The 27,920-nt window shown below is 27.1% G+C and overlaps 1 protein-coding gene across 1 annotated transcript in view; it reads right to left on the bottom strand.

The window, feature by feature from the left end:
• Positions 1 to 22,781, bottom strand: part of LOC107166518 (carboxyl-terminal PDZ ligand of neuronal nitric oxide synthase protein) — a 52,918-nt gene extending 30,137 nt beyond the window's left edge. Inside the window, exon 1 of the mRNA XM_015515215.2 lies at positions 21,919 to 22,781. Within this exon, the coding sequence (XP_015370701.2) occupies positions 21,919 to 22,047 (129 nt within the window). The 5' untranslated portion in view covers positions 22,048 to 22,781. The remainder of the gene's footprint in view (positions 1 to 21,918) is intronic.
• Between the last annotated feature and the right edge of the window lie 5,139 nt (positions 22,782 to 27,920).

Here is a 27,920-nt window from a genome sequence, read left to right as displayed (position 1 = left end):
AAAAGTTATGAATATTAATTATAATCATAAATATTATCTGAAAAAATAGTTTTAAAAAAATAATGAGAAAAAACTCATTTAATTTTTTATTCTGAATATTATTTAGTTAAAGTTACGACAAAACTTTACGCCACACTCATAAATAATTGATTTATATAAATTATATCGTTATACTCATTACGACATTTATGTCGCAACTGTGAGTCTGTGACGGTGTAATGTATGGATATAACTAAAATAAAACTGCAGAAACAAGATGTTATCAATCAATAATAATAGAATACAGTATAAACAATAAACTAATTATAACTAATTTTCTTATTTGAATGATATAGGTGATTATTAATTATTTCATTTGTTTAAGAATTGAAAATTAAAACCGTAAATTTAAAATAATTGTAGTCAGAAATTTAGAACATATCAAAGATAAAATACAAACACAAAATAATAATAATGAAAAAAAGTTTTTGACCTACTGGTTTTATTAACCCTGCGTTTTCAGCGTTTGCTAAAATGAATATTGATGTATGTAAGCATTAAAAATTATACGTAGCTTATAGCCGTCTGAATAATGAAAATTTAGCGTTTAAAGTGAGAATTAATGTTCAATAATCAGTAATCACAGCGTATCTGACCCCAGATTGCATGAGGATGCGGTGCACAGACCGGAAAATCTAACTGAATAAGGACCGGGTGTCGGATTCGCACCTGTACAACACTTAGGATTGTTTTATTCTTAAAAAATTACAAATATAGTAAAATTTCAATTTTATTAAACTCTCTTTCAATTCATCTTAAATGCAAAGCACGAAAAATTGTGTTTCACGACAACAATAGCATATATTATAATAATGTATATAATATATTTATTTATATAGGTAAAGCAGTATTTAATAATAAAAATAAAAACGCCCATGAATAATACATTTCCACGTGATGGCTATTAACTGATTATTATGGGAAGGGCATAATGTGGTATTGTGCGAAGGGAGGCACCGGACATTGCACTAAACGAATTTCCGGTCAACAGTCCCTACCTGTACTGTTCGATCTTCGTAGGGTCTATCGTCATAAATGGAATACAATACAATATGTTAACATGCATTAAGATTCATGTGGAGCCGCATAATGGATATAATATTGATCAAGGAAAAAATTAGTTTTCTTTCCATCTTATTTTTTCTTATCTATAATGGAGTAAGTCTGAATTGGGGCATGAGGAAAATTGGCATTAACGTGCCTGGTTAAAGCGGTGTTTATATAAACATTTTTATAGAACATTTATATACCTATAATAATATACACTTAACCTTAAAGCAAAGGACTGAAATATTAATTTTACGGTACAAAAAATGTTCGATATTTTAAATGCTAAAAACATTCTTTTTTTAAATTACGTCGGAATTATATTCGGGCAAACATCAACCAAATATAATTTTCAATCTTCCAGAAATATACTGTGAAAATCCAACAATAAAAATTATTTAATAAAGCAGAATATCTTGTAACATAAAGTCAATTATAAACACATCCATTCAAATATACAATACTCATTTAATTTACAATTATTTTTTTCTATTCAAACTGAAACAAGGAAGTATAGGTATTTCTTTTGGATTTTAGTGAAATTATTTTAAAACTTGTTTTTCACATCAATAATAATAAAATGACTGAACCTTTATTATATCAGTATTATACCTTGTATACTATATAAGTTTACTAAGTATAAACATGTGATACTATCGTCTATCATTGTATCATGCTTTATAATCTATATATTTCCAAATAATTCCCTAAAATAATATGCTGTTGCGTATTATGAAATCAATACACGAATACAAGCAACTGCACTCTCGTTCAAGTATGGTTGCACGTTCCTCTTTGCAACCCTGTAGTAAAACACTCAAGCTGGTATTACACACCGGTTCGACATTTATCAATATGTTTCTAAATTAAAGTATACATAGAATAGTATATATATATATATATATATATATATATATATATATATATATCGTCTTTTGCCTTCATTAATAAGTTCACTACTACACTACCTTAATATTTTACGTGTCATTCATACAATACCTACTACCTAGATACTATTGAATTCTTTAATATTATGATAGGGACTTCAGATTATTGTAACCATACATTCTTTATTCGTTAAATGTAGTATCTACAAATTTCTAAATAAAGTGTGAGTAATAATTTGTTGAATTGACAAAATTTTTAACCACACTTTGTTAGAACCACCTAATTAATTCGTGATTTAGAGGTTATTTTCTAGTTTAATATCAAAGTAAAATGCTCAAAAAACCATATCTATAAGCTATAACGCCTCTAAAATAATAACTCTTATCAATTTGCGATGTATGATTGAAAAATAGCAAAAATAATAAATAGTAAAGTATTCAGTTATTTTATTAATAAAATTACACACAACTACATTATTAAAAATAAATTAATGTTTAATACTGAATTTGAAAAATAATGGTTTTAGAAATCTCTATGTCTTTATAATGTAAGCAATTGAAACCATTTTAACATCAAATATTTATGGGCCACAAAAATTATACACTAATGATTCACCATGCATCTTCATGGAAATAGTAAATAGTAATAATTTATAATTTCGTTGAATAAATAAGTAACAATTGAACATGTAATTTATTGGGATGGCAAAAAGTCTATTAAATTATAAACTAATAAAATACTATACAATTTTATAAATTATAATTAAAAATAAAATATAATGCAATGACTTTGATTGTACTACTTTTATGCACTTACCAACTTATTATGGTTCATAACCAAAAATACGGATAGGAACAAACATGCAAAGATTAAATATTTGGGTTTCAAATTTTCTCTTCGATTTGGTAACAATCTTTAAATTATATACAATTCATAAAAAAAAATATTGATTTGTGAGTTTTATTAAACACAGTAAGCACTGCAGTTTAACACTGTAACACATATTAAAAAAAAAAAATTGTGCTATCCGAATGGACTTGATGCCTAGGGTTATCATTAAATAAATAAACACAATTAAAACAAAGCAATTAGCAATATAAATATTTTTAGTTTTAACTTTAATTATATCCAGTTTTACTAGTTTTCAAACTTAAAATCACTTTAAACATAATACGTATGCATTTTATACAAACTATCAACAACAAAATAATGCACATGCATCATTTAAAATACATAAATGTTTTGTTCCGCTCAGAATCTAATAAGGTATTACATATAAATAATCAATAATAACTTTATAGAAATGTAAGATTTATAAAATATAATTTAAGTCGTATTAAAATCATATATGTATACTGTATAATGTATTATAGTGTATAAAAGAACCTAACGTTCATGATTTTAAAATGCTACTAATTTAGTTCCATTATTCTTAGTATTGTTGAGGCGTAAAAGAATATAAAATATTTTACAGTACATAATATGAAAACATGAAATATAAATATAAAAGCAATACAATCCTGCTTGTTTTATTACCTACAAAATAAGTATTGTATCAAAATAATTTCTGTATTCATATAGAATATGAAAATTATAATTTAATTTAATTTATTTCGTAAACGATTTCAACATCATTATTATATTATAAACAATTTAACGTATTATTACATACTTCTTATTTATAGGTACAAGATATAATTATTATTTTGTATACTTAAATATAATAAATGTATTATTGATATAATCCGTAAACAATAAATATTAATCAATACAAATAAATACAAATTGTAATTATTTTCGTGAGTATGATATTACAAGTTAAGTATTTTTTATTTAAACTTATTTGATTACCATACGGCAAAAACTTTTACTCGTTTTAACAAACTTATACTAATTTCATCACATTATAACTCACAATTAAAAATTTATAAACAATTGTTAAATATTTCATAAAATCAAACATTTGTTTAGTTCTCGTTTTTATAGAAAAATCTTGGGCAGGGAAAAAAGTTTTAGGTTGTTTTTCACTTGAAATTATATCTACGCCATTGATCCGAAAACATAACACACGATTCGTCCACATTTCATGGTAGACGAAACATTTAATTTTATTAAAATGTATACAACTTGGAGACATTAATCATAGTATTTTTTTTTTAGGATAGTTAAAATAACTACATATTTTATTCTATCTGTCTAGAAAGGGCCGTTTGTGCTGTCAACAACTGTTGTGGTAAAGAACCATTCACGTGGAACGGGTATGAAAATTGATGTTTTAGAGGTCCTTACGTCGTTGAACTTCACTGTTCTACACCACACGATGAGGCGTATAATTTCAACCAGCAAAACTTCGGACAATTTTGCCGAGAATTGGGAAGTTGGGGAGCATCAAACACTTGAATAATTGTCTCCAACACTTTGATCATTAGTCAAATTGTCTTTAACAAACTCATCGGTTAACCAACAAGAACCATTAAAGGTTGCGATGCAGCTCAGCTAGTGATATAATATATGCATAGCCTTATGATGATTAATTCACAGAAATAAGATTAATAAATGATAAGACAAGATTAAGTAGAGATTCGAAGATGATTCAATAAAACCAACTTACGTATATAGATATTTAATTAGTCGATCTCTACACAATTTGTTCTACATATAAGTATCTATAATTTCAAATTGCATACTGTACATTTCTTGACGATTGTAAACCATATAATGTAAGATTTAAACTATTTACCTTTTTTAAGCATTTAAGTGTATGAATATCACAAATTACATTTTAGATATTATGATTCACATTTATTAGCGAGAACACATACGTATAGCTTATAGAATATAGATACGAACGTTAAATATCTTAGTTAATGCAACAAACAAATTTCTTCTTCTTCTTCCGTGACTTCAGTGACAACAAACAAATAAGAACAAGAAATCGATTAAACAAAATGTATGAAAAAAATTTATAGGTACATTATACGAATATTATTGGTGATGAAAAAAGTAAGTATACCAAAAATATATTAAAATCATTATTTCTTATTCTTAATAAGTATCTACCGAATAAAATCATAGGTCTACAACTGAATAAAACAATTGAATTGTAATGAATTTTTTAATGAATTATTCAAAGTAATTTTTTTTTAAATATAATCTTCAAAAGTCAAATGTTTAATTAAGTTTTATTAATCGATTTATATGATCATATATTATAATTATAAAAACATACATAATATGATAACGGGAATAAAAATATTATAAATTTATAACATATCAATATCAAATAAACAATTTATTTTTAAATAAATAAATCACCGGCATGTTATTATTTTAAGTCTATGTCTATCTTTCACAAAACTAATAAATCCACATATATACGTTTTCACAGTTGATTATACACGAAAGTAGTTAAAGTAAAAAGGCAAACATTTTTAATATAGAACGACTGAGGTTATCAAACGATCTACAATATAGCTAAAAAAAACTAATTTCTCTTTTAAGTTTTAAAATAATACATCAAGTTTTCTCTCAAACTCAATACAAATGTAAAGTATAACTATCGATTTTTATTGATTATTTATACACACTAATTGGATACAATAATTATTAATGAACTTCAAAACACTAGTTCAAAAAAATGTTCCACAGTTAGAATAATTTTTAATAGGTAATGAACGTATTATATTTGTTGAATAACAATTAATATATGCATCAGAACTTATGGTGGAGTTAATCATCAAGATTATATCATTACAGATATATAATTAAGTAAATGATATTGCAGTGTATTATAAATACAAACAGGAAATGTTAAGGCAAATTTCGCAAATTAACACGTGCCTGTCTATTGTGTACATGTATTGCTGTTATTATTATTATTATTGCCATAACAGTAGTTTAAAGTTACACACTCGCAGGTGATTTAGCCCAGTAAGGATTCGCTGTGGTTGAAGCCCAGTATAATAATTAATAAATATCTTTGTTCGTAATTTTTCGATTTATTGTTAAAAAACTAGATTATCATTTATTACCTAAGTAATTTTTCAAGTTTTACTAAAAACGCTTTACTGAGTTCGACACGTGTGCACGACTTTTTTTTCATGCTTAGCTATACCAAATATCATACATAATATACATCGCGCGTTTAGTGTATACTACTTGATATCCATGTCCTATATACCGATATCATATTATTATATACGAGTAATGATTTTTTTTTCACCTTACCTAGTCGAGGGTAACGTGTTTTTTGGATTTATTATTATGTATAGCTCTTCGCCCCGCTTTCCTGGTTATAATGATTGTGTACAATGAACCATTCTGCTGTTATGAAAAACACCCGATGAACAATGGAAGAATATTGTACATGTGACGATGGTGTTCAAGTAGGTAGAAAAATGTTGTGGTGAAAATGCAGAATAGATTCAAAAATGGAAGGTAGAAAATAAAATTACGTGTCATTTGAAGTAAAAGCTTACAAAAAAAAAAATATATAAAATAAGGTGGGTATACGTAACGCTCGAGTTTATTATTTACCTATATGATAATATAGGAATGTATTATAATACCTTCCTTTCATTCTGTAACGCAATTTAAAGTATGTCAAACGTCAATCCATAGGGTCAATTAACAGTCTAGGGAAGATTGAAAACACGTGAGTCTCGAAATATATCTCATTTAATGAAATTACATATATATTGTTTTATAAATCTTGTAAAAATCTTTTTTTTATAATATATGAATAATACAGCATATAAGGCAGATTATTTAAATTTGTTCATAAAAAAAAGATAATGTATTATAATATTTTTTTTTAACTTAAATTTTATGAAATATGTGCTTATATTTAAATATCTAACGTCGTAATCAATCACATTTGAATAAAAATTTTAATAGTCGCCTTTTAAATATTCTTAAAAAAAAAAAATATTTATATAGGTTATAGGTCTTTAATTTAATCATGTCTTGAGTTCATCTTCAATATTTACATAACATTAACACTTCGTCTCTATCCGTGCCCTGAAGTATCTATTTATGGCACCCAAATTCTTACTTCTTCTACAGTCAAATATCTAGGACTTACACTTGATCGCAGACTTACCTGGGCTCCTCACCTTAGATCTAAAAGACAAAATTTAAACCTACGGCTCCACCTGTTAAAAACTTTTTGCAATAACAACAAATACACACACATTAAAACTAAACTCCTAATTTACAAATCTCTAATTAAGCCCATCTGGACATATGGCATACAACTCTGGGGTAATGCAAAAATTTCAAATATCAACAAAATACAAACCTTCCAAAACATAGCGTTAAGGAAACTACTTAATGATCCTCCTTATGTCTCCAACCAGTCCAACCTTTCTATTCAGCAAGATCTCAGGATGAACTCCGTCAAAGATGAAACAAAACTATACTATAAGTGGTTTCACAGTAGGTTACTGAATCATCCTAACCCTCTTATAAAAAATCTAGCAGTCCCTTCGATTCCGGGCAACCCCTTCAGACGTCTCGAACGTAATTGGTGTCGTGACCTGCTAAATGCTTGATTCCTAGATCAAATTCACCCTACTAAACTAAACAAAATAGGTAGTGTCATCATTTGGTGGATTCTTCGCCGTCATATTACTCATGTTTTTTATTACTCTTATCTAATTTGATTATTATTCTATGAATAGATTGTAAATATCTTGTAAAAAAAAAATCTTCAATATTTTAATATTTAGAATCAATAATAATATAAATGTAGCTATAGATAAATGAAAAATACAAATAATTTAAAAAATAAATCAAAAACAATTGCAGAGGTACTATGCATGTTTTATAAAAAGGAAAAAATACTATTCAATGCTTCAAAAATTGTTATAAATTTGGTACTTATGTATAACTATAATTAATCGTTCATATTATAATGTTACTACTTATTGACCGAAGTTGAATACTGTTGATCGACACATTAAAATGATTATTCTACTAAAACTTATAAGTAGTTGAAAATGTTTGTCGTAAGTTATTTCGATTTGATTTTCTTAAGGTTTAACCATGGAATTTGAATTAACTTTGTACTATATAGGTAAAATTAAACAGTTATTTCGATAGCATAGTTGCTAGCTGTTTTCTACTGAATAGTCTAAATCGTAATTTTATATTGTTAACCTTATTTTGAACAGATTACTGAAACGAATTTCCAAATAAAAAGTCATGTTTAATAGGTATATCAAATTCTCTATAGATGTTTTCCTAACCTTCTTGTTTTTATAATCTTATATCTGTGTAATCAATGTTGTAGACCTAATAACTAAGTGTGATATTCGTATAATTTTATTGAAATTATACTATGTCATGAAATTTATGACAGAAAACAAACCATATATTATACACGCTACATACAAATAAAATACCCTAAGTAGCAATATAAGGTATTTACATATTATAATACAATAATTCGACTCAATATTATTACAAAATCGTATAACATAGGCACTCGATAATTTTAATAGTTATTATAGTTATTATTTTTCAAATTAAAGTAATACTAAAATTAGTAGATACCTATAAATTTTAAAAAACATAAGAATATTAATTACGTATATACTAAGTAATAGATCATAGATATTATAACATATAACCATATACGATAAAATTACCTATAGTTATTGCATTGCATCATTATTTAATTCAAGTATTTATAAAATTGCATTCATTTTATCACATTCATAATATTATTTATAAACTGAATAAAAAGATTTATAGATAGAGAATTTACTTATTTATAAAATTTTAATTGGAAAGCATAATATAGTATACACAAACGAAGTAAGATCATTGAAAAGCTTGTATTCAATCTTAGAATACTTAAAAACATTAAAATGTATATATTTCTATGTGAATCACAAAGGTAATTACATTTTTTTATAAATATAGAACACTAATTTAAGTAATCGAGTGAATTTTTTAAAAGATGAAAAATGACATGTCTATAAATTATACCTACTACAATAGTACTGTGTTAAATAGGTACTCAAATTCCAGTCCACAGACTCCATTCAAACCTTTCAAGCACTACTTCCTTCTTCCCGCAAAGCTAGTTAATGTTTAATTCATTATCGGCTAATACTTTATTCAAACACAACTCATTTATAATTACTATGCTCGAACCCCAAAGTAATTAACACTATTATTGCTCATGATGGAAATTGAATATTATGTTTGAAAGTTTCAAACACATTATAAATACAATAATTGTTTTCTTTAATACATAATTTTTTATAAATGTGTGAAGAAATCAAATTAAATTTTCAAATACGACTTAAATAGTCTATAACAAATATCTAATCAATAATGATCAAAAACAATGTACAATATTGTGCTCCTTAATTAATTTCTAACCATAATAATTCATGAAAATTGTGAATGTTAAAATTATTTTTGATATGAATTAAAATACCTAGCGTCGGCATTTAGTTTAAGACATTTTTCTTATTTGTTCGTTTTTTATATATTAAAAAAACTATAAAAACTTATTCGGATGTTTCAATCTTGTAAATCTTGAATAACATAATATTACGAATATAAAATAGTGTAAGAAAAATTTGATCTTAAGACGGAAAAATTTAAGAAATAATTTAATTTATTGAAATCTATATCAAACCTAGTATTGCCAAACTAGACTTGGCTAAAAAGTTTTTTAATTACAGAAACCCATTCTAACTTAACCATTATAGACAGATAAATTGTTTCCAATAACCTGATTATACCCCCTTATAAAGTTTTGCGCCGTTTATACTTCGGCACATAACGTATCTGAAAGTTAAAAGGATGAATCGATCTTTAAACATCCACCTCCACAAATGGTGTTTATTTTTACGTCATTATAATACCACAAAACGACTTATCATTACCTATATCTTCGAATAGCTTTTATTTATTCAGAATTATAAACTACTCAACACAGTAATGTCAATAATGCAATACTTATAAAACTTTTGATTTTATAGCAATATTATTTTGGATTTTGGATTTTATACTACATATTATGACATTATTTAATATTTTCACAAACAACTCATTAATTCTCAATTTGTGAATAACCTTTAGATCAGTGGTTTTTAAGTAGACTTGGTATAATTTCTCCACCAAAATTTTAATATCAGTGGAAAAACCCATAAAGTATAAAAACGTGTATAATTGTACAGAACGTATAACTAGGTACTATAACGACTATTTTAATAATAAAATGGCCAAATTTCTCAACGAAAACATAATTTTAAAGTTGATATGTCAGTACAAATATAAGAAATATCTTTAGTGATACTCTCGATAACGAGAGCAAATTAAAAAAGATTAGTAGACAATATTAAAATGATTATTTAAATGTTGGGTTAACTTATGTTGACGAAAATTACTGTAAAATTCCTCTTTGCGTGATTTGTAGGGGGAAACTTTCTAATAGCACAATGGCATCAGCGAAAATAAAACGGCATTTTTCATCTAAACACTTCATTTTTTTTTTTTTTTTTAACTTTATTTTATAAAATATTTAAATATTTAAAAATGTATATAATATAATACTATTATATTTTACGGTTGTGTTCCACGAAAATCTTATAAAATGTCATGTGTTCTATCATTCGTAAAAGGTTAAAAACCACTGCCTCAGATGAACGGTATTCATGCCATCACCAAAAAAACCTAACAGATTACTCTAATCCTACCAAATCAACCTGCCAGATGACACTAATGAGTACTGCCAGTACTGGGTGCTTACCTATCTGTCAATTCTGGCATTCTTATCATTCTATCAAAACGAATTATTTTACATAGGTAATCTTGTGTAAATTTGAAATACATTTTTACTAAAAATAATAATAACTGTTGGTATTTGGCATGTTCACGAATGTAAAATGTATATTAGGATGTGATATCTACAATCTGCATACCAGAGATTTATGGCATGGAAGGGGGGTAGAGTAATTTGAATAGACGAGTTTTAGAACATTATAAAACAATGTTTTCAGCGATGAAAAGTCAGATATTTTTTGAATTCGTTGTGTTTTTTCGTCGTAACTAATCGAAAATATTAAAATTGGTCGGGAAATATTATTACAGAAAATATACTTGGATTAATGTTATTAGAACTTATAACCATCTACTCAATTTAAATACGGGGATAGGTAACAATAATAATGTAAGTGTCCTTCCGGTGCAGCGTTCGTTGCGTTATAACCGTTTTCGTTAACACGATTTAATAGTAATAACAAAAATGTAATAATTATCGTTCCATGAAAGAGGGAGCAATAAACGACTATAATATTATTTATTAAGTAGGTACTTATGAACTCTGGAGACTATTACTCCGACACTAGGCGGCGGCAGTGCTATATCGACGTGTTATTCATTTCGCCGTGAATATTAACAAATGCTCACACTGCACGTGCACTCAACGACAACGGTATTACACGCGCGCCACGGCTGGATCCAAGTAGTTGTGTTGTCAAATTATTAATATTATATAAGGCTATATAGCGTGCTGTATATGATTACATTTATGAAATACAGAGATGTAGAGCAACAAGACGGACGATAATATGTTGAGATATGGTTAGACGAAGTGAGGAGTTAGCTGTAATCGACTTAGCTTTCGTCAAATTATTAGGATAATTTTATATTTAAAAAAAAAATGTATAATAGATATTGTATTGCATTAAGTAGGTACCTAATGATTGTTTAAAAATAAAATTAGTTTACTATACTGTACAAAACGTATAATGCGTATGAGAATCTGCAGGTACCTTAACCAAAATAATCGTTACAAATTTTAATTTAACTACTTAATACTATATAATATCCGATGCTTGTCAAAACATTTAGTTTATTATGTGTAATTAATATTGTATACCAAGTAAGACTGTAGATAAATCTAAAGAAAAAACTATGTACCTAGATAATTAAAATGTAGGATATACATATTATTGTTACTGGCTACTAGCTACTACATATTAAAAATTGCAATGTAATATGAAATGCGAGGAAATATTCATGATCTCATATCCTTAAAGTTCATCTACAAACACAGAGTTGAAAAATCATTCCTTTATAACGTTAACCTGCCGGGCTATTTCCTCGAAAACTGTCACTGGAGAACCGGAACACTGACCTGCTATTGGATTAAACACACGTTGTAGGATTTTACTAAAAACAAGAATATAGATGACCTGAGCGTGCATACATTAAAATAATAATAATATTATGTAGGAGTCGTAGTTAACCTTATATAATAGCCGGTAGGTATGTTATAAAACGGACTGCACCTGTCGGTCCTGTCTCTCTCTCCCTTTAACTCACTTTGGCTTGTTCCTGTCGTCTCTTTCTAGTTTTTTCGGTGCAACGACGCCATAGATGCGCGCTTGCCCTGCACCGACTGCATTCTATAGGTACTATTAAATTATCCTACACGGACGACGACTCGATCTCTTAGCCTGGAGAGTGTTGGAGAGTCGGTCGTAGTCGTAACAACGATATTATACATAATATCACACACACACACACACACACACACACACACACACACACACACACACACACACACACACACACACACACACACACACACACACACACACACACACACACACACACACACACACACACACACACACACACACACACACACACACACACACACACACACACACACACACACACACACACACACACACACACACACACACACACACACACACACACACACACGACACACATATTATATACACGTGTGATAGTGGTGCCGGGCGTTTACTGTATTATATATGTCCTCCGGCTCCGGGGAATGTGGAATGACCTTGAATATTCCACCGCTTTCGATAATATACTATACAGATACTAATGCACACCGAACATTATAACATACCATAGTACATAATACACACTTTACTAACCGCTAAGACTACGATGGTAGGTAAATTATGAAAAAATATATATAGTATAATGAGTATAAATATAATGAGTACGTCGTTATTAAGAAAGACACAACAAAATCGTTCATGCACAGGCTGCAGCTGCCATCCGCATATACGCGTATTAAATAATAATAATATTATGTTTATACAACACTACTATAATACTGTAAACGAGACTCCGCCGTTAACGTGTCAGTGTCAGTAGTGTCACAGTGATTTTTAATTAAGTGCGGGCCCCGATCGAAATCACCGTCGATGACGACACAAGCCTTTCACGGCGGCGGCTTTATATTATATTGCAAAAGCGAAAAAAAAGGCAAAGGCATTTCCTCTCCGTCGCCACGACACCTATAGTCGTTTCCGGAGGTATGGCCGTATTTTGCGTACGATTGGACAGCATTTTCAACACTCAAAATGCCGAAATGGCCGGTACCTAAGAGTTAATGATTATTCAGTATTCTCGCTGCTGTAAGACCAGAACACCTATATATGCGTATAAGCTGATCGTTTTTTTCTCGTCGCGACCCCCGCGAGTTTGTTTTGTGTCTCTTTGCAATCGTATAATGCAATATCTATCATATCTGTGTGATTCATGTGCGCCCGTTATATAATTTTCAATGATATTAAATGTACCTATAGATATGTGTAGGTTTTTTTCCGTTCTGTGACAATCGTTTTTTTTACGTGTACGTAAAAAAACCGCCGTCCACGGATATCGGAACTCGAACGAAACCCATTAATTTTATTTACAACGGAATACGTACTTACGGGACGACGACGTCCGCTAGAACGACGCACATCCATTTCCACGTGTACATGTGTCTGTGTGTGTGTGTGGCAGTCGTTCGACCGTGTGTACCAATACCAACTCCCCACACACGCTTGATGGATTTCGATTACCCACTCACGAAAAGTTTTCTAAGGAAACACCTCCTGGAATTTCGAGTTTAGATCGGAATCCGTTTGTTAATTGCTCAAGACTCGATTTTTAATTGACGAATTTCAGACATATCTTAATGATGTTTTAATGGCGTGTAGAATGGAAAACTAGTCTATGTAGTACGTACCCATCAAATGCATCATCAAATTTAATTTAAACCAACAGATAATAAACAATTGGAACAAAAGATAAACATAGGAAAACATTATATTATATTTATACATTGCACGCAACGTCGGTTAAACTTAAATTAACATAACATTATTATTGTTTATGAGCATTCAGCGTATGTAGTATAAAGTTTCGAGGGTATTATGACACATTAAACCAAATAAATAATTAATTTTATATCAATAATTTCCACACAAGTATAGGGACGATTTAATGATATATTTCATGCAATATAATATATACCATACATTTTTTCTTAATGTTATTGGGTACCTAAAAAATTAAATATTGAAATTCACATAAAAAAAGCGGATAAGTCGTGGATGTCGCTCTGCTATACAGTAGGTTACAAGTGGGTTACTGTAATGAATGGAATTAAATTTGAATCCAATGGTATAATATCATTGTATACGAAAAACGATTCTGAGCGGAAACGGTTTATCTGTCTAAGATATATTATAGATTAATAAACATTTTCAAGAGTTCAACATTTTCTTAGATTTAAAAAGAAAAACTTTTATGAATTTCTATCAAAGATTGAACATTGCCATAGTTTTTACGTATTTAGTCAAAATTTGAACTTTAAATGCTTATAAAAAAAAAAATAGTGCCTATACATATATGTATTTTTAATATGTTTCAACTGCTATTCTAACAGTATGTTAGGTGTCTTGAATTAAATTTTCAAGCTTTTCTACCCAGCAAATGTCAATAAACAGCTCAAAACAAAAAAATAAGAAAATCGCTAAATGAGAAATCTAGTGAAAATCTATTGTTGTAAAAATTTAAATTTCAAACGTTCATAAAAATTTAATTTGAATTTTTGGTGGACATTTTTTTTGTGATAAAGATTGAAAAATTTGTAAGGAACCTTGTATTCAATTTTCAAATCTTATATTTAAAAAGAAAATTTTTTATGAATTTCTAGCTTAAAATAATTTGTGGATTTTTGTGATTTTTACGTATTTTGAAAAAATTCAAACTTTAAATGCTTATAAAAAAAATTGTGTCTATGCATTTTTTTTATTTTTCAACTGCTATTGTAATAATATGTTAGGAACCTTGTATTTAATTTCCACGATTTTCTACCCAACAAATACATTTTTATCAGTATTCATTTTAAAAAAAAAACTAATAATGATCGAAAATTGTATATGCATATAAATAATTCAACTTAAGTTAAAAACTGCATGGTAGATAGAATATATTTATATAAACATTCGGTGAAAATTTCATGTATCTATGGTAATTTGTTTGAAAGTTACATCAAAAACCAAAATCGATTTTGTCGAAAACTGATTGTGTGTAAATATTCCCGTTTTTTCCTTAATTTTTAGTTTGTATATCCCGATTATTTAGAAAAATAGAATTTTTTACTTTTGACTCCCCAAAGTACCAAATAGACTCGTTTTCTGATCTAACTAGGTACTGAAGTCGAAAATCAAAGCATTTTTACTGCCCCAAAACGTGATGATAGACACAAAAAAAAACACACATCATGGTAAAATCAATACATTCATCGCTCCGCTCAGAATCTAAAATTAAAAAATATTGTTTTTACATGTATAAATTAAGATATTATTTAATTACAACAAATGTTTTTATAAAAATATGTGATAAAAAAAAATCCAGTTAACATTTTGAGATTATCTATTTTTACTTTCCACGATATACTTTAACTTTATTCAATTATTGTTTTACAAACAGTGATTTCTTTTAAAAGTTTTTACTTTTTGACCATAACAAGTTTTTAAACTAATTCTATATTAAGTTTATTTTACTTCTTATTTCTGTATAAAATATTATTTATTTATGACATTTTTATAGAATAATATTTTATACATACAAACAATTCCAACAACTATTGTCACATAAAATTTAAAAAACCCATACATAATCTTTTCAGAAGCATTTAAAGTTTGAAAAGTAAAAATATTTGTTAGATACATTTTTAGATTCTGAGATGAGCGATAAGTGTATTGATTTTACAATGATGTATGTTTTTTCTCATTAATATTTTTCTGTCTATCATCACATATTTAATCGGTAAAATAATTCGATTTTCAACTATCCGAAAGAAAATTTTATCTAGTTGATACTTGGAGGTAAAACTAAAAAATTCCCATAACGTTTTTAAATAACTGGGAAAAAGAAAAAAACTTTTTAATGGACATCCACATATTTTAAAAATATTTTGTCTCTTTGTTCTTAGTACCTACCTAAAATGTAAAGATATTTTAAATTGTTTACTTTTTTTTGATTTGTGTATAATAAAATAGCTTGAAAATTTAATACAAAATTTCATCAAAATATTTTATAGACGTTTAAAGTTAGAAAGTTTTGAAAAATTTTACAAAATTCGTTAAAATCACTTAAATTTAAAAATGATTTTGTATTATAAAATACATTACGTTTGTATAATCATATGTAACTAAATTGTAAAAATTAAATTAAAGTTCCATATTATAAGTTTTTTACAAGAATTACAAAAAAAAATAAGAACACTGAACATTTTAAAACAAAACTTGAAAACGTACACTTACAATTTATCATACACAGTTTAGTTGTTTTATTATAATTTAAGTTAAGTTAAAAAGTATTATTTCAAAACTCGAAATATTCCGCGTTACCTTAGTTATAATTTTCTATAATTAATGAAATTTTCAAAATATTTATATACATTTTAAGTTTTTTCCTATTTATACCACGAACGGAGCTTAGTAAGTCGGTATTGACTTAAAAGTTAATAACAATGTTATAATTATTAAATAAATATTTATAATGCAATGAGTGTAATGTTTGAAAACAAAAATGAATTCAACCTACCGCATTACTACAAGTAAAATAAATTACTATTATAATTAATATCAATATAAATAAATATATTTAGTTCCTAATATATAAACTGACAGATCGTCTTTGCTCACAATCGTTTTTCTTCTACACTGGTTTATCATTGAATTCAAATTTAACACGTCCATATACAATGACTTACTCAGTTAAATGTACACTCGACACTTACAAAAACTACAACCGTACAGCAAAGCAATTACCTACATTCCCACTTTTTTCACATACCAATAATAAAATGCCTATTAATAATTTAACACTTAGTAGTTGATTTTTATTTCTTATCCAATTTTAGAATTGTCCAAAATAAATAATATAATTCGATTTCCTGTTGTATAAATAATAAAACGTTTAAATTATATAACAGCTCCTTCTCAAACTACTTTATAGATCTATGCACAATACAATTTTGGGGTTGAGCGAATTTATTAAAGATAAAAATTCCTATCTCAAATCCTCAAACAAATAGCCAAAGCTCTTTATTTATTTGTATCCAATTAAACCCTACGACCAATACAAAGACCTCAATATGCTTATCATCCCTGACGTGGCTGTTTTTGTACCTACATTACAGACGCCTGAACTCGAAAATTGCAACCCACCGAAATCTATTAGTTAAATGACTAGAAACTGAAAATTTGAAAATATATCCGCGGTCACCACTAGAGATGACTAAAATGACATAAAGATCTTTAAAACATTATCTAAATAAAATGTGAATGAATAGATATTATGATGTTTGATATTGGCAATGGGTGATACTCCACCCATATTTTAATACTAATTTTCAAAATCATAAATTTTAATTATTGTTAACTAATAAAAGATAGAAAAAATTATTTAAAAAAAATGTCTGCCAAATTATCTGATTGATAAGAACCTTAAAATTTCCGAACTGCAGGGATGAGCTACGGGTATGTTTCCCCCCGCAACTTAAATCGAACGCATAAGAGTATAGTGGGTTACTCGAACATATTACGCTGTATATCACCAAACAATAATAATAAGGAATCTCTGTCCCGTGTTATTGACCTTCAGCAACCCCGTTCTACGTACGTAAACGGCAGTCACGTACGTGATATGTACCGAGAATAAAAGACTAGTATGGAAGAGAGGAAAAGAACACACGGTAATCAGTAATCACGTGTACGGTACGGCATTCCGGTCGGTCATTTCGTAATCCTAAATCGAGAAACAACCACGCGTGGTTTCATCAAAATCAATGTCTTTGTCTCAGATACCTACTCGTACATTATTCATGCTATATAGTGTAGTTCAACGTCCCGGACGATTTTTTTCCCCTATACGAAATCAATATAATATATATAGACTTGATTCGCATCGGTACTTTTCGATTCAGCATCTTTATGCTCGATGCCACGGTTTGTTGGCGATTTTTTCCAAACGCAGAAAGAGGAAAAAACGGAAGTCACATATGTCTGAAAGTAGTGCGTAAAAAAAGGTAATGTTTGTGGTTGAAAATAGATGATACGTAACAGGGTTGAGTCATTATACTGGCTACTATATTATAGTAATACTATGTGTGTTTTGAAGAAGGTCAATCACTTATTTGATCGAAAAAATCGATTTTCAACTATGAGTTTATGACTCAACAAATCGGTGTAATTGGAACCAATTATATTCTCCTCACGTGTCCAAAGCAATTTAAAGCCAAATGCAATCTGTTAAGTGGCACGATTTTAACAGTGGTGTTATAACAATAACAATACAATCTATACATAAAATTAAAAACAAAAAAATAGCTTTAATATCTAAACCATCTCACTTTAGCATATTAAATTGATAATTTATAATCAATTTTCAATTTTTTTTTCAAACAATTTTCATTTGACGAAGTATTGAAATCAGATCATTAAAATGTAATAGGGATGACTTATATATTCGTTATAACTTGCATCTGCATACAAAATCGTTAAGATTTACAATAATCCAATTAAAGTACATTTCAACGTGTTAATGAGAATGAAACCTAATAGGATGGCCCTGCATACCGAAACCCTATTGACACAGTTTTAGAAATGTGATATAGGCATTTGTATGGGGCATTTTCCACATAAAAGTAATACAATATATAACTTTAAAAACGTGATGACATGCATTTGCTGAAAGTTACCATTGCTCATAATAATTTATAATAGTGAGTCTACGCGTACTCATTTACATCAAACTGACATCATCGATTGAATGATTCATATAATTATAATATCTGAGAAGATTTTCGAAGTTTACGACACAAATAATAATAATGATATTATGAAAAGTTGCTGTGAACATACACACGATTTACCTTGAAAACAAAACCAGTTAGGCTCAGATAGCCGACCAATTTCTTTATGACGTTTTCTATAATTCCCAGTTTTTTTTTTCAAATAACATTTATAATACAATATTTTTAAAAATATTTTAGATTAAAAGCGCATCGCTCAACGCACTTTCTCTCGTCACTCTTCGTGGCTATATAAGTTATTTCCATCCATCCCATGTCTCGTTGCTTTGGCGGCGGTTCATGAATGGTGAAAATTTTTACTCGGGAAAATCCGTGTCTAATTCTAGAAAAATACTTTGTTTGATTTTGGTTTTTTTTTATCATTTCATTTTTATTAGAATCTTTCATTTCGACCATATCTAATTGACTCGTTCCAATTTCTTTGTAGAATAATAGCAAAAAATAATCGTCAAAAATATGACATAGTCGATTTTTTCTAATTTTGCTTTTATAGTTAAATTTTCTACATAGTTCATTCATTTAAGACTGTTAAAAACTATTAAGCACTTCTAAAGTATTTATAAACATGTTTAAAAAAAACTCTATAACCATTAATTAAATAAAAGTATATACATATAATTATATATTATCTGAAATATTTTTTTCCCGTTGCACAAAAAATCAAACTCAAAATTTTAAATATAAGACAACATAATTTTGACTAATTAAAAAATAAAAATATTTCAAATATTTTATCCGATTTATACTTTTAGTATGATCATCAAAACAATTATTTTGCATGACTAAAGTTGCTCAATAGTCAAAACTGAAGCAACGCGTATATAATATAATAAAATGTTTTTAATGATATTGGTACTTTAGGTTCACTTTATTTTTTTTAAAGAAAACTTTAATTTCAATTTCATGTAAGTATAACTCAAAGTATTATTTTCGAACTGTTTTAGTTTTAATTTTAATTCAATATAGTTTAAGTGTACGTATTTTTACGTTTTAATTACAAATTATTTTTTGAAATTTATAACTTCACATAATTTAAATACAAATTATTTTTCGAGAGTTATCATTATAATAAATACAAGCTTTCAAACAATTTCCTTAAAAGTATTATAATTTTAGTTTTTTTTTTAATAATATATATTTCACAAAAATAGTTGATGAAATTCTATGGCATAGCTTTACTTACTTTCTGCTGGTTTATAAAATGATGATGCACTACTATTAATTCAGTGTTAATGGATTTTTAATTAATGCATTCAAGTTTTCATTTATTTAACGTGTAAAATACTTCTCGATGTCATGTTGTTAAAGACTTTTCTTATTTAAATTATTATTTGCAGTGATATCGCAATATTAGTTTCTATAATCATTTTAGATAACATATTAAACTAATATTATATTATATTATGACAATATTTATTAAATGTAAATGGTGTAAATGTGTAAAAAAAACTCATTTTGTGAAATAAGAATCCGTGATATTTTTTTTTTTGTATAAAATTCAAATTCAAACAATATTATATACATATAATGAATACATAATGAAATACTGGTTTTTAATAAATTAACTGCACAACTCTATCACCTAGATAGGTAATGCTATGGAAATAAAACTTTTACGTAAAATCTATTTTATCTCACATAGTCACATTATAATATATATATTAATATTTACATACTGACGTGCATATATCTACTATTTACAATATATATATTTATTATATATTTAAAAAATTTTAAGTCAAATGCATCTCATCATTCTATTAGTATTTGAGAAAGCTAACTATAGGTATGTAAAATATTTTATTGAGTCACTCCTTTCCAAATGTATAGCATTAATGATGCAATTTAAAAACATGTCCTGTTTCATTTATTAAGGGGTTTCAATTAGTCATAGACAGATCAATTATAAGTCATAAACAAGGTTCGGAAAATAATACATTTAAAATATGTAATGAATGTGTGGATATTGAGGTTCATAAAACGTTCTGAGTCAATAATATTAACAAATAAACAATTGATGAATAAAAAACAAATCAAAAATTATTATTTAAAAATGTCATTATTAAGTACCTATATTCATATTGTTGAACAATTGAAATAAAAAGTCAAATAAAGGTTTTGTGATATAACAAACGTGTGTCGTAATAAATTATTATAATATAACAGGTCCAGTATAAAATTGATCACAATACCCAACCTACATAATAATATGATGCAGCATGCAGGTGTTCAGTGCTAAACTCGCTCCAAAACCTTAACATTACAATATCATTATATATGACCATTGTTCTAAGAGGATGCTTCTAGAACGTATTTGTTATCATCTTTGTCTTACACACGTGGACGTGCCTATATAATATACGTATTATGTTATACCTACATAGGTAAATTTTGGTTACAGGATGTGTTTAGGTACATTTACGTGTCATATAATGCATAATAATATGCGATATCGTTAACTGTAATCCCTCAAACTATTTTAATTTCAAATGCATTAAAAATATTTATACATTTTTTAAATTAACTATTTTTGGACAAAAGATAACGACGATCACGTACTTTTTTGTAGATACGCATTACGCATCAATCGGATAATATTAAGCAAACCAAGTAACATGTTATTACTATAATATATAATATTACATTTGTACTACAATAATAGTTAGGTGCATCGGTTTAAGTGTGGGTTGTTTTACTATGTAAAATAAATGTGGGGCCGGCGGAGCAACCAATAGAATAATAAAATAATATTTAAAAAAAAATCGTTGTCTTACCTTGGCGTGGAATGTAATACCGTGCTCGAACGCCTCTTCCGGATGCATAGGTATTCTAGTGTCGTAATCATCGTTGGGCACGAGGTTGTACTGCTTTTTGGACGGCATGTTTCTGGTCAACGTATCCATGCATCAGATTTGCTGAATTTTGGTTTGAACAACGACTTTTATAGGAAGTAGTATTAGTAGTAGTAGTAGTAAAGTAGTTTTATCTGTACAATATAATCCTGCGAGACGGCACGATTTGGTACGACATAAAGACAACTTCAATAACCGACAACACAAATTCGTTTTTAAAATTTTTATATATTTTTATCAGAAAAGAAAATTATATCCAACGTCCAGGTACCTTGTCAGTAACTCGAATTTATATTATATGATATGACGGATATATGCGAATGTATTATATTATGTATATATACCGTGGTTGTAGGTGTATCTGGTAAATATACAGTAGTTTACGTACATATACGTAATTCGTGTATTTTATTTTTATTTATTTATTTTAAACGAAAATCTAGATATTGTGTTATGATAAATACGAAAACAACGGTGGCGGCTTCACGTTGGAGCTGTGCCCAAGGGACATTCTCGGCCTATTATTAATACGAAACACTGGGACCAGACGACCATGTCGTTTAACCGTATTTTCTTCAGTTTTTTTTCTCTTTTAATTATTATTTTCTTTTTTCTTTTGTTTTTGATCTAGAGCACGGAACACGAAAACAAAACGTGAAAAAAAAAATTACATATACCTTTATGATAAACAATTTCGATTTGAAAATATTAATGCGACGGCGTGTAACGTGTTCGAGTGATGGTAAACGGAACGGTAGGGAACCAGCGAAACGATTCGAGCGCTGGTCTGCACTGACTGACGGTTTCTCGTCGCCCATGAAATAACCACATGCCTAATGCACTGCAATCGCCATCTGTACGACGAGATGCGTATTTTACTCGTTCAATTGTCTTGTATATTATTATTATTATTATTATCATTATTATTATTATTATTATTACTATTATTATTATTTTACTCTTTCGCGCCGACATTTGACGTAAGTAAACAATAATGAAATAAATTAAACCTTGGTGACTATAACGATGAAGTCTACCATTTTAGCTTACTGACATTATTTTATTATAATTATATCATCTATAAAATTAGGTATGTAGTTTTATGGAAAATCATTAATTCCTAGATCTGATGGACCATTGTTTATAAATAATAATATGATCAATATAAAATATTTGTGAATGTATAATAGATGCGTTACATACTTACATTACATTAATTAATCGAAGGTCAAATAATATTTTTATTTTTAATTCATAAAGTTTTAATTTTTAAAATAATTAGGAACTGACTATTGTAATTTTCACACCTCGTGTAATACACGATATTCTTTTAGACTTAATTTGTATTAAAATATTTTGTGCAAATAGTACGGACAGCAGTACCGTAAGTAACTATATATTCTGAACACTTCAAATAATTAAACATTAATTATAAAACAGCAAATTTGTATTCATATTTTATTATTTTCTATAGGAATTAATTTAGCCGAATTGACAGTTTATATAATACAATATACTAAAATTAATACATTTCTAAGTAAATAATAAATAATTTTTTCGAAAAATAATAGAAATATCACCAGGTATAATCTTATATAATAAAACGCTAAGGTTAGTAATATTATAAAACCTTATTTTCAAAAAATAAGTTATTAAATTAAATCTGACATTAAAGGTCCAATAATAAATTACATACCGTTCTAACATTTAAAATCAAATACTAAACTCTAATAATTACTGGACAGCAAACATATTATAAAAAAATAATTTATAGTAAACTATCAATATTTCAAAGAAAAAAAATACTGATCAACCAGGAGGGTGGCAAAGCGGGCTATAGCCCCTCTCCCCATTGACTGTGTTTTTTTATTTTATTATTAACAACAATTTACCCTCGACGACATAGGCCATTGGGTTACAAGGTTACTGGGTTTATTTTAGCCATTTTATTCATATATTATAATTTATAATAAAAAATATTGAAACATTATATAGTAAACATATTATAAGTAATACTATCAGAACTTAAGTCACTTAAATCTACAATCTTTATAATTTTCTTTCTTATACTATCATGATTAAAAGGACGTTATACCAGCCTATTGTGTTGTCTCCGTCTTACAAGTACGTTATAGGTACATGGTAAATTTTACGCTCAGAAAATCACGTTTAGTTTCGTTAGTTTAAAATTTAGGGTGAATTGACCTCATGTAAAAATTAATTTAAGATTATTATCTAAGTCATTTCATAGGCTTTTTAATTTTTAATTTTATTAAATATAATAAAAAGCCCATGAGATGCCCTAGATAATAATCTTACCTTTAATTTGTATCTTTACATATTTCTATAAGCATATACCTAGATATTGACTTTGTTATAAATGAGTTTGCTAGAAAATAAAAAGGAGAATGCATTTTGAGGACTAGTCAATCTAAATTTTAAAATCCATACATTGTATTATGTACAATGTATGTATTTTCAAAAAATAATAAAATGATTATTTAATGTTTTGATTCAATGGTGTATCTTAATTAATAATTATATTTCAAACTGTTAATATAATATTCAATATAAATGTACATTTCAAGACTGATTTTCCTAACTGTTTAAGCTTCAAATTATAATTTTTTTTCCTATAACAACTGTAATAAGTACCTAAGCATTATTATACGCAAACTAGCACCCATCATAAAAAAAATCCTAGATCCTTTCATCCTTAAACAATAATTCAAATATTAAACATAATTAATTAAAATAAAACAGATTATTTCATTTTTTAAATAGTAACAGCAACCAAATATGCATATTCAATTTACCGAGGGAAAAAACATGTTTTTTTTTTAGATTCATTAACATAATATCACATAATATCTAATCGTTGGAAAATTATTCAAGTGAATAATATAAACGACAGAAGTACTTAAGGTCATTAAATTTCAAAGGATATATATGTTGCTCAAAATTCAACAAGTGAGAGACAAGTTATTTTCGATAAAACAGTAGAGGAATATACCTAGGTATAGATAATAAAAAATTGTATAGTACATGGAAATATAATATTGGTGATATTTTTAATAATCTTAGAAATTTGAAAAGGATATTAACCTTGTTATGTTTACTAGTTTACATATAAATAAAGTTTATACAAATACAATGAATAAGATTTATATTATTTTTTACATTTTTTATGGCTATATTAAGTAAAAAACAAGAATTTGAAATATAAGCTGAAATATTCTGTTATTAATTTATGACCAACTTTTATTTTTTTTAGACAAGAAACAATAATTTCTTGTACAACACAATATAATTCGATTTTTTATCAATGTCATAAACTCATAACTGTTGGTAGTAGATCAATAATATTTATTTTTACAGCTATTATACGTATCATTGAAAAATCTCATTAAAACTTTTACGTTTAATTTACCATGGCGTTGTTAGATTTAAAACGAGATTAATTGATACTGCACAACTATGACTTTGGAAACGAATCCAAAATGTAATAGGTACCACTTTTTAATTTGATATAATTTAAATAGAATTAATAAATACAATTTTAAACAGATGTATTTTTATACACTTTGCGCATTTATCTAATCCAACTATTTTTATATATTTTGTTTACTCCCATAGTCACACAAAATGTTTGTGCAATGGTATATCAGAAAGTTCAATGATTATATAGTAAACATTAACGCATATGGTCTATCAACAAACTTCCAGAATTTTTAAAATCTGAATAGTGGCTTTTTTCATAACTAGTTTTCTTTGGATACAGTTCATCATTGATCGCTAAATGCATGATATAGATATAATATGCAATACTTTTAAAATTATTTTAGCCTTGATGTTGCTAACTCTAATTAAAATTAATTTATAAATGATAACAAATAATATCAACACTTATGTTTTGTTGTTATTTCAACTTTCCGACTTTTTTTATGTACAATAAGAAAAAAATTAGACAATAAACGTATAGGTGTATAAAAATAAATGACTCAACTCGGAGATTATTGAGAAAAAGATGATACGATTTGAGATTTGTAAATTTATTCTATGATAGAATTAATAAGTATATCTGATATTCTACTAATGGAAAACATTTCGCCGTTTAAAATAGATCATACTAGATCTATCAATCTTCAAGTAAGATGTTCATATATAAGCAATTTAATTAAGTTATTTATGTTACTTAATATTTTAAAAATTAAAACAATATTTTGCCTCGCCATCTATAGAGGCCATGAAAAATCAAGCCTGGGCATAAACGCGTTAAAAAGTTAAAAGTTAAGTTAATTTTAACTTTTAACTTAACTTTTTAAAATTTAATTTTCATAAACTTAATTTTTAACTTAACTTATTTGAATTGATATAAACTTATTAAATAACGAGTTACTTTTAATAAAATTCAAGTTAAGTTAATTTATAAATAATTAAATAATAAATATAATGAAGTATAAAGTTGGCTATATTCTCTAACATTTTTAGACTTTTAGTTTCCTGAAAAAGTATTCAGAGTACATTCTTAAATACCATGTTATTTTTATTTAATAATTTAAAAAAAAATGTATAATACTTGTCTGTATTAGTGTATTAATAAATCAAAGGATTGTATTTGTTTCGGCATTTTCAATTTTGTATTTTTTTCATACCTACTACATAATTTTATTAATTCAATACCTATGTATAGAAAAGCTATTGGCTATTTCCTGTGGTCAATAATATTTATGATTTTTTTTATTTATATGGATATTATACAAAAAAAAAAATAACTTAACTTAACTTAAGTTAATAAGTTAATTGAAAATGTTCATAAAACTTTTAACTTAACTGAGTTAAAAAAAGAATTAGGTTAACTATTAACTTTAAACTTTTTAAAATGTTTTCCATTAACTTAACTTAACTCAGTTAAAAATTATCATTAACTTTCCCAAGCTTGTGAAAAATAATTAAATCAAGTATTTATAATATTTACAGGCTTAAAAGTCTTACTCACGGGTTTATCAAACATTTTTATTTGAATCTTAGAGAGGATTTCGTGATCAATTGATAAATCTTAAATATCCAAAGCATAACTATTGCATTACGTAATATATCAATTATCGATTAATAATGTATAATTGAATAAAATATAAGAAAAAAAATCTTCATTTGCCATCTACAGTAATTCCCAATAAATCGATTCATAAAGTCTTCTTCAAATTAAATTTCACTCATATTGTTATTAAATTCGAAAATATATACTAATTTTTGTTTAAAGTTTTAGCACCTTTGTTTTCTATTATGTATGTAATAAACATCATTACACCAAAATAACGTTTTTACAAATAATATTAAAACATATATTTTTCTTCCTGAGAATATCTTGGGAAATAGGAACACCTGGTTGCGTCGGTAAAGAATATTGGGATAATGGGATCAAAGTAAACTCTCTATATATAGTTTTCACAGAAACCTAGGATGCGTGTAAGCGTGTTCATCACATTGTAGTGTTTGTCTCTCTGTCTATGTCATGAAAGTATGAGAGTTCCAAATAATATCGTATAATTCCGGACTACTACGAAAATTCAGTGAATATAATCATTAATTATTGACATTAATTCTATTTATTTTTTTCTGACATTAACAAAATCTTATTGTTTTAAAATCCATTATTTTCGTCTTCTTCAAAATTGAATCTATTTTTCTAATACCGATATCAAAAAAATAAACGATATTTCACAGCTGAAATTTGCCTTTTTATGTGGTGGAGTTTCGTTTCTTAATTATGTCTATAGTCTTCTCAGTTCTTTACCACGCAATACAGTTTTTTCTATGGTTTAAATTTGTAAATTTTTGTTTAAAGACGAAGATATCACATGCGGGTATAGCGAGATCAGTGATAGCGGGTCACCCTATAATATATGTGTAATTATATTTTG

The sequence above is a fragment of the Diuraphis noxia genome, unplaced genomic scaffold (assembly GCF_037042655.1).
Source record: "Diuraphis noxia isolate RWA-SAM2 unplaced genomic scaffold, SU_Dnox_SAM2 contig0003, whole genome shotgun sequence".
In the NCBI taxonomy this organism is placed as follows: domain Eukaryota; kingdom Metazoa; phylum Arthropoda; class Insecta; order Hemiptera; family Aphididae; genus Diuraphis; species Diuraphis noxia.
This window is presented reverse-complemented; position numbering and strand designations above follow the sequence as displayed.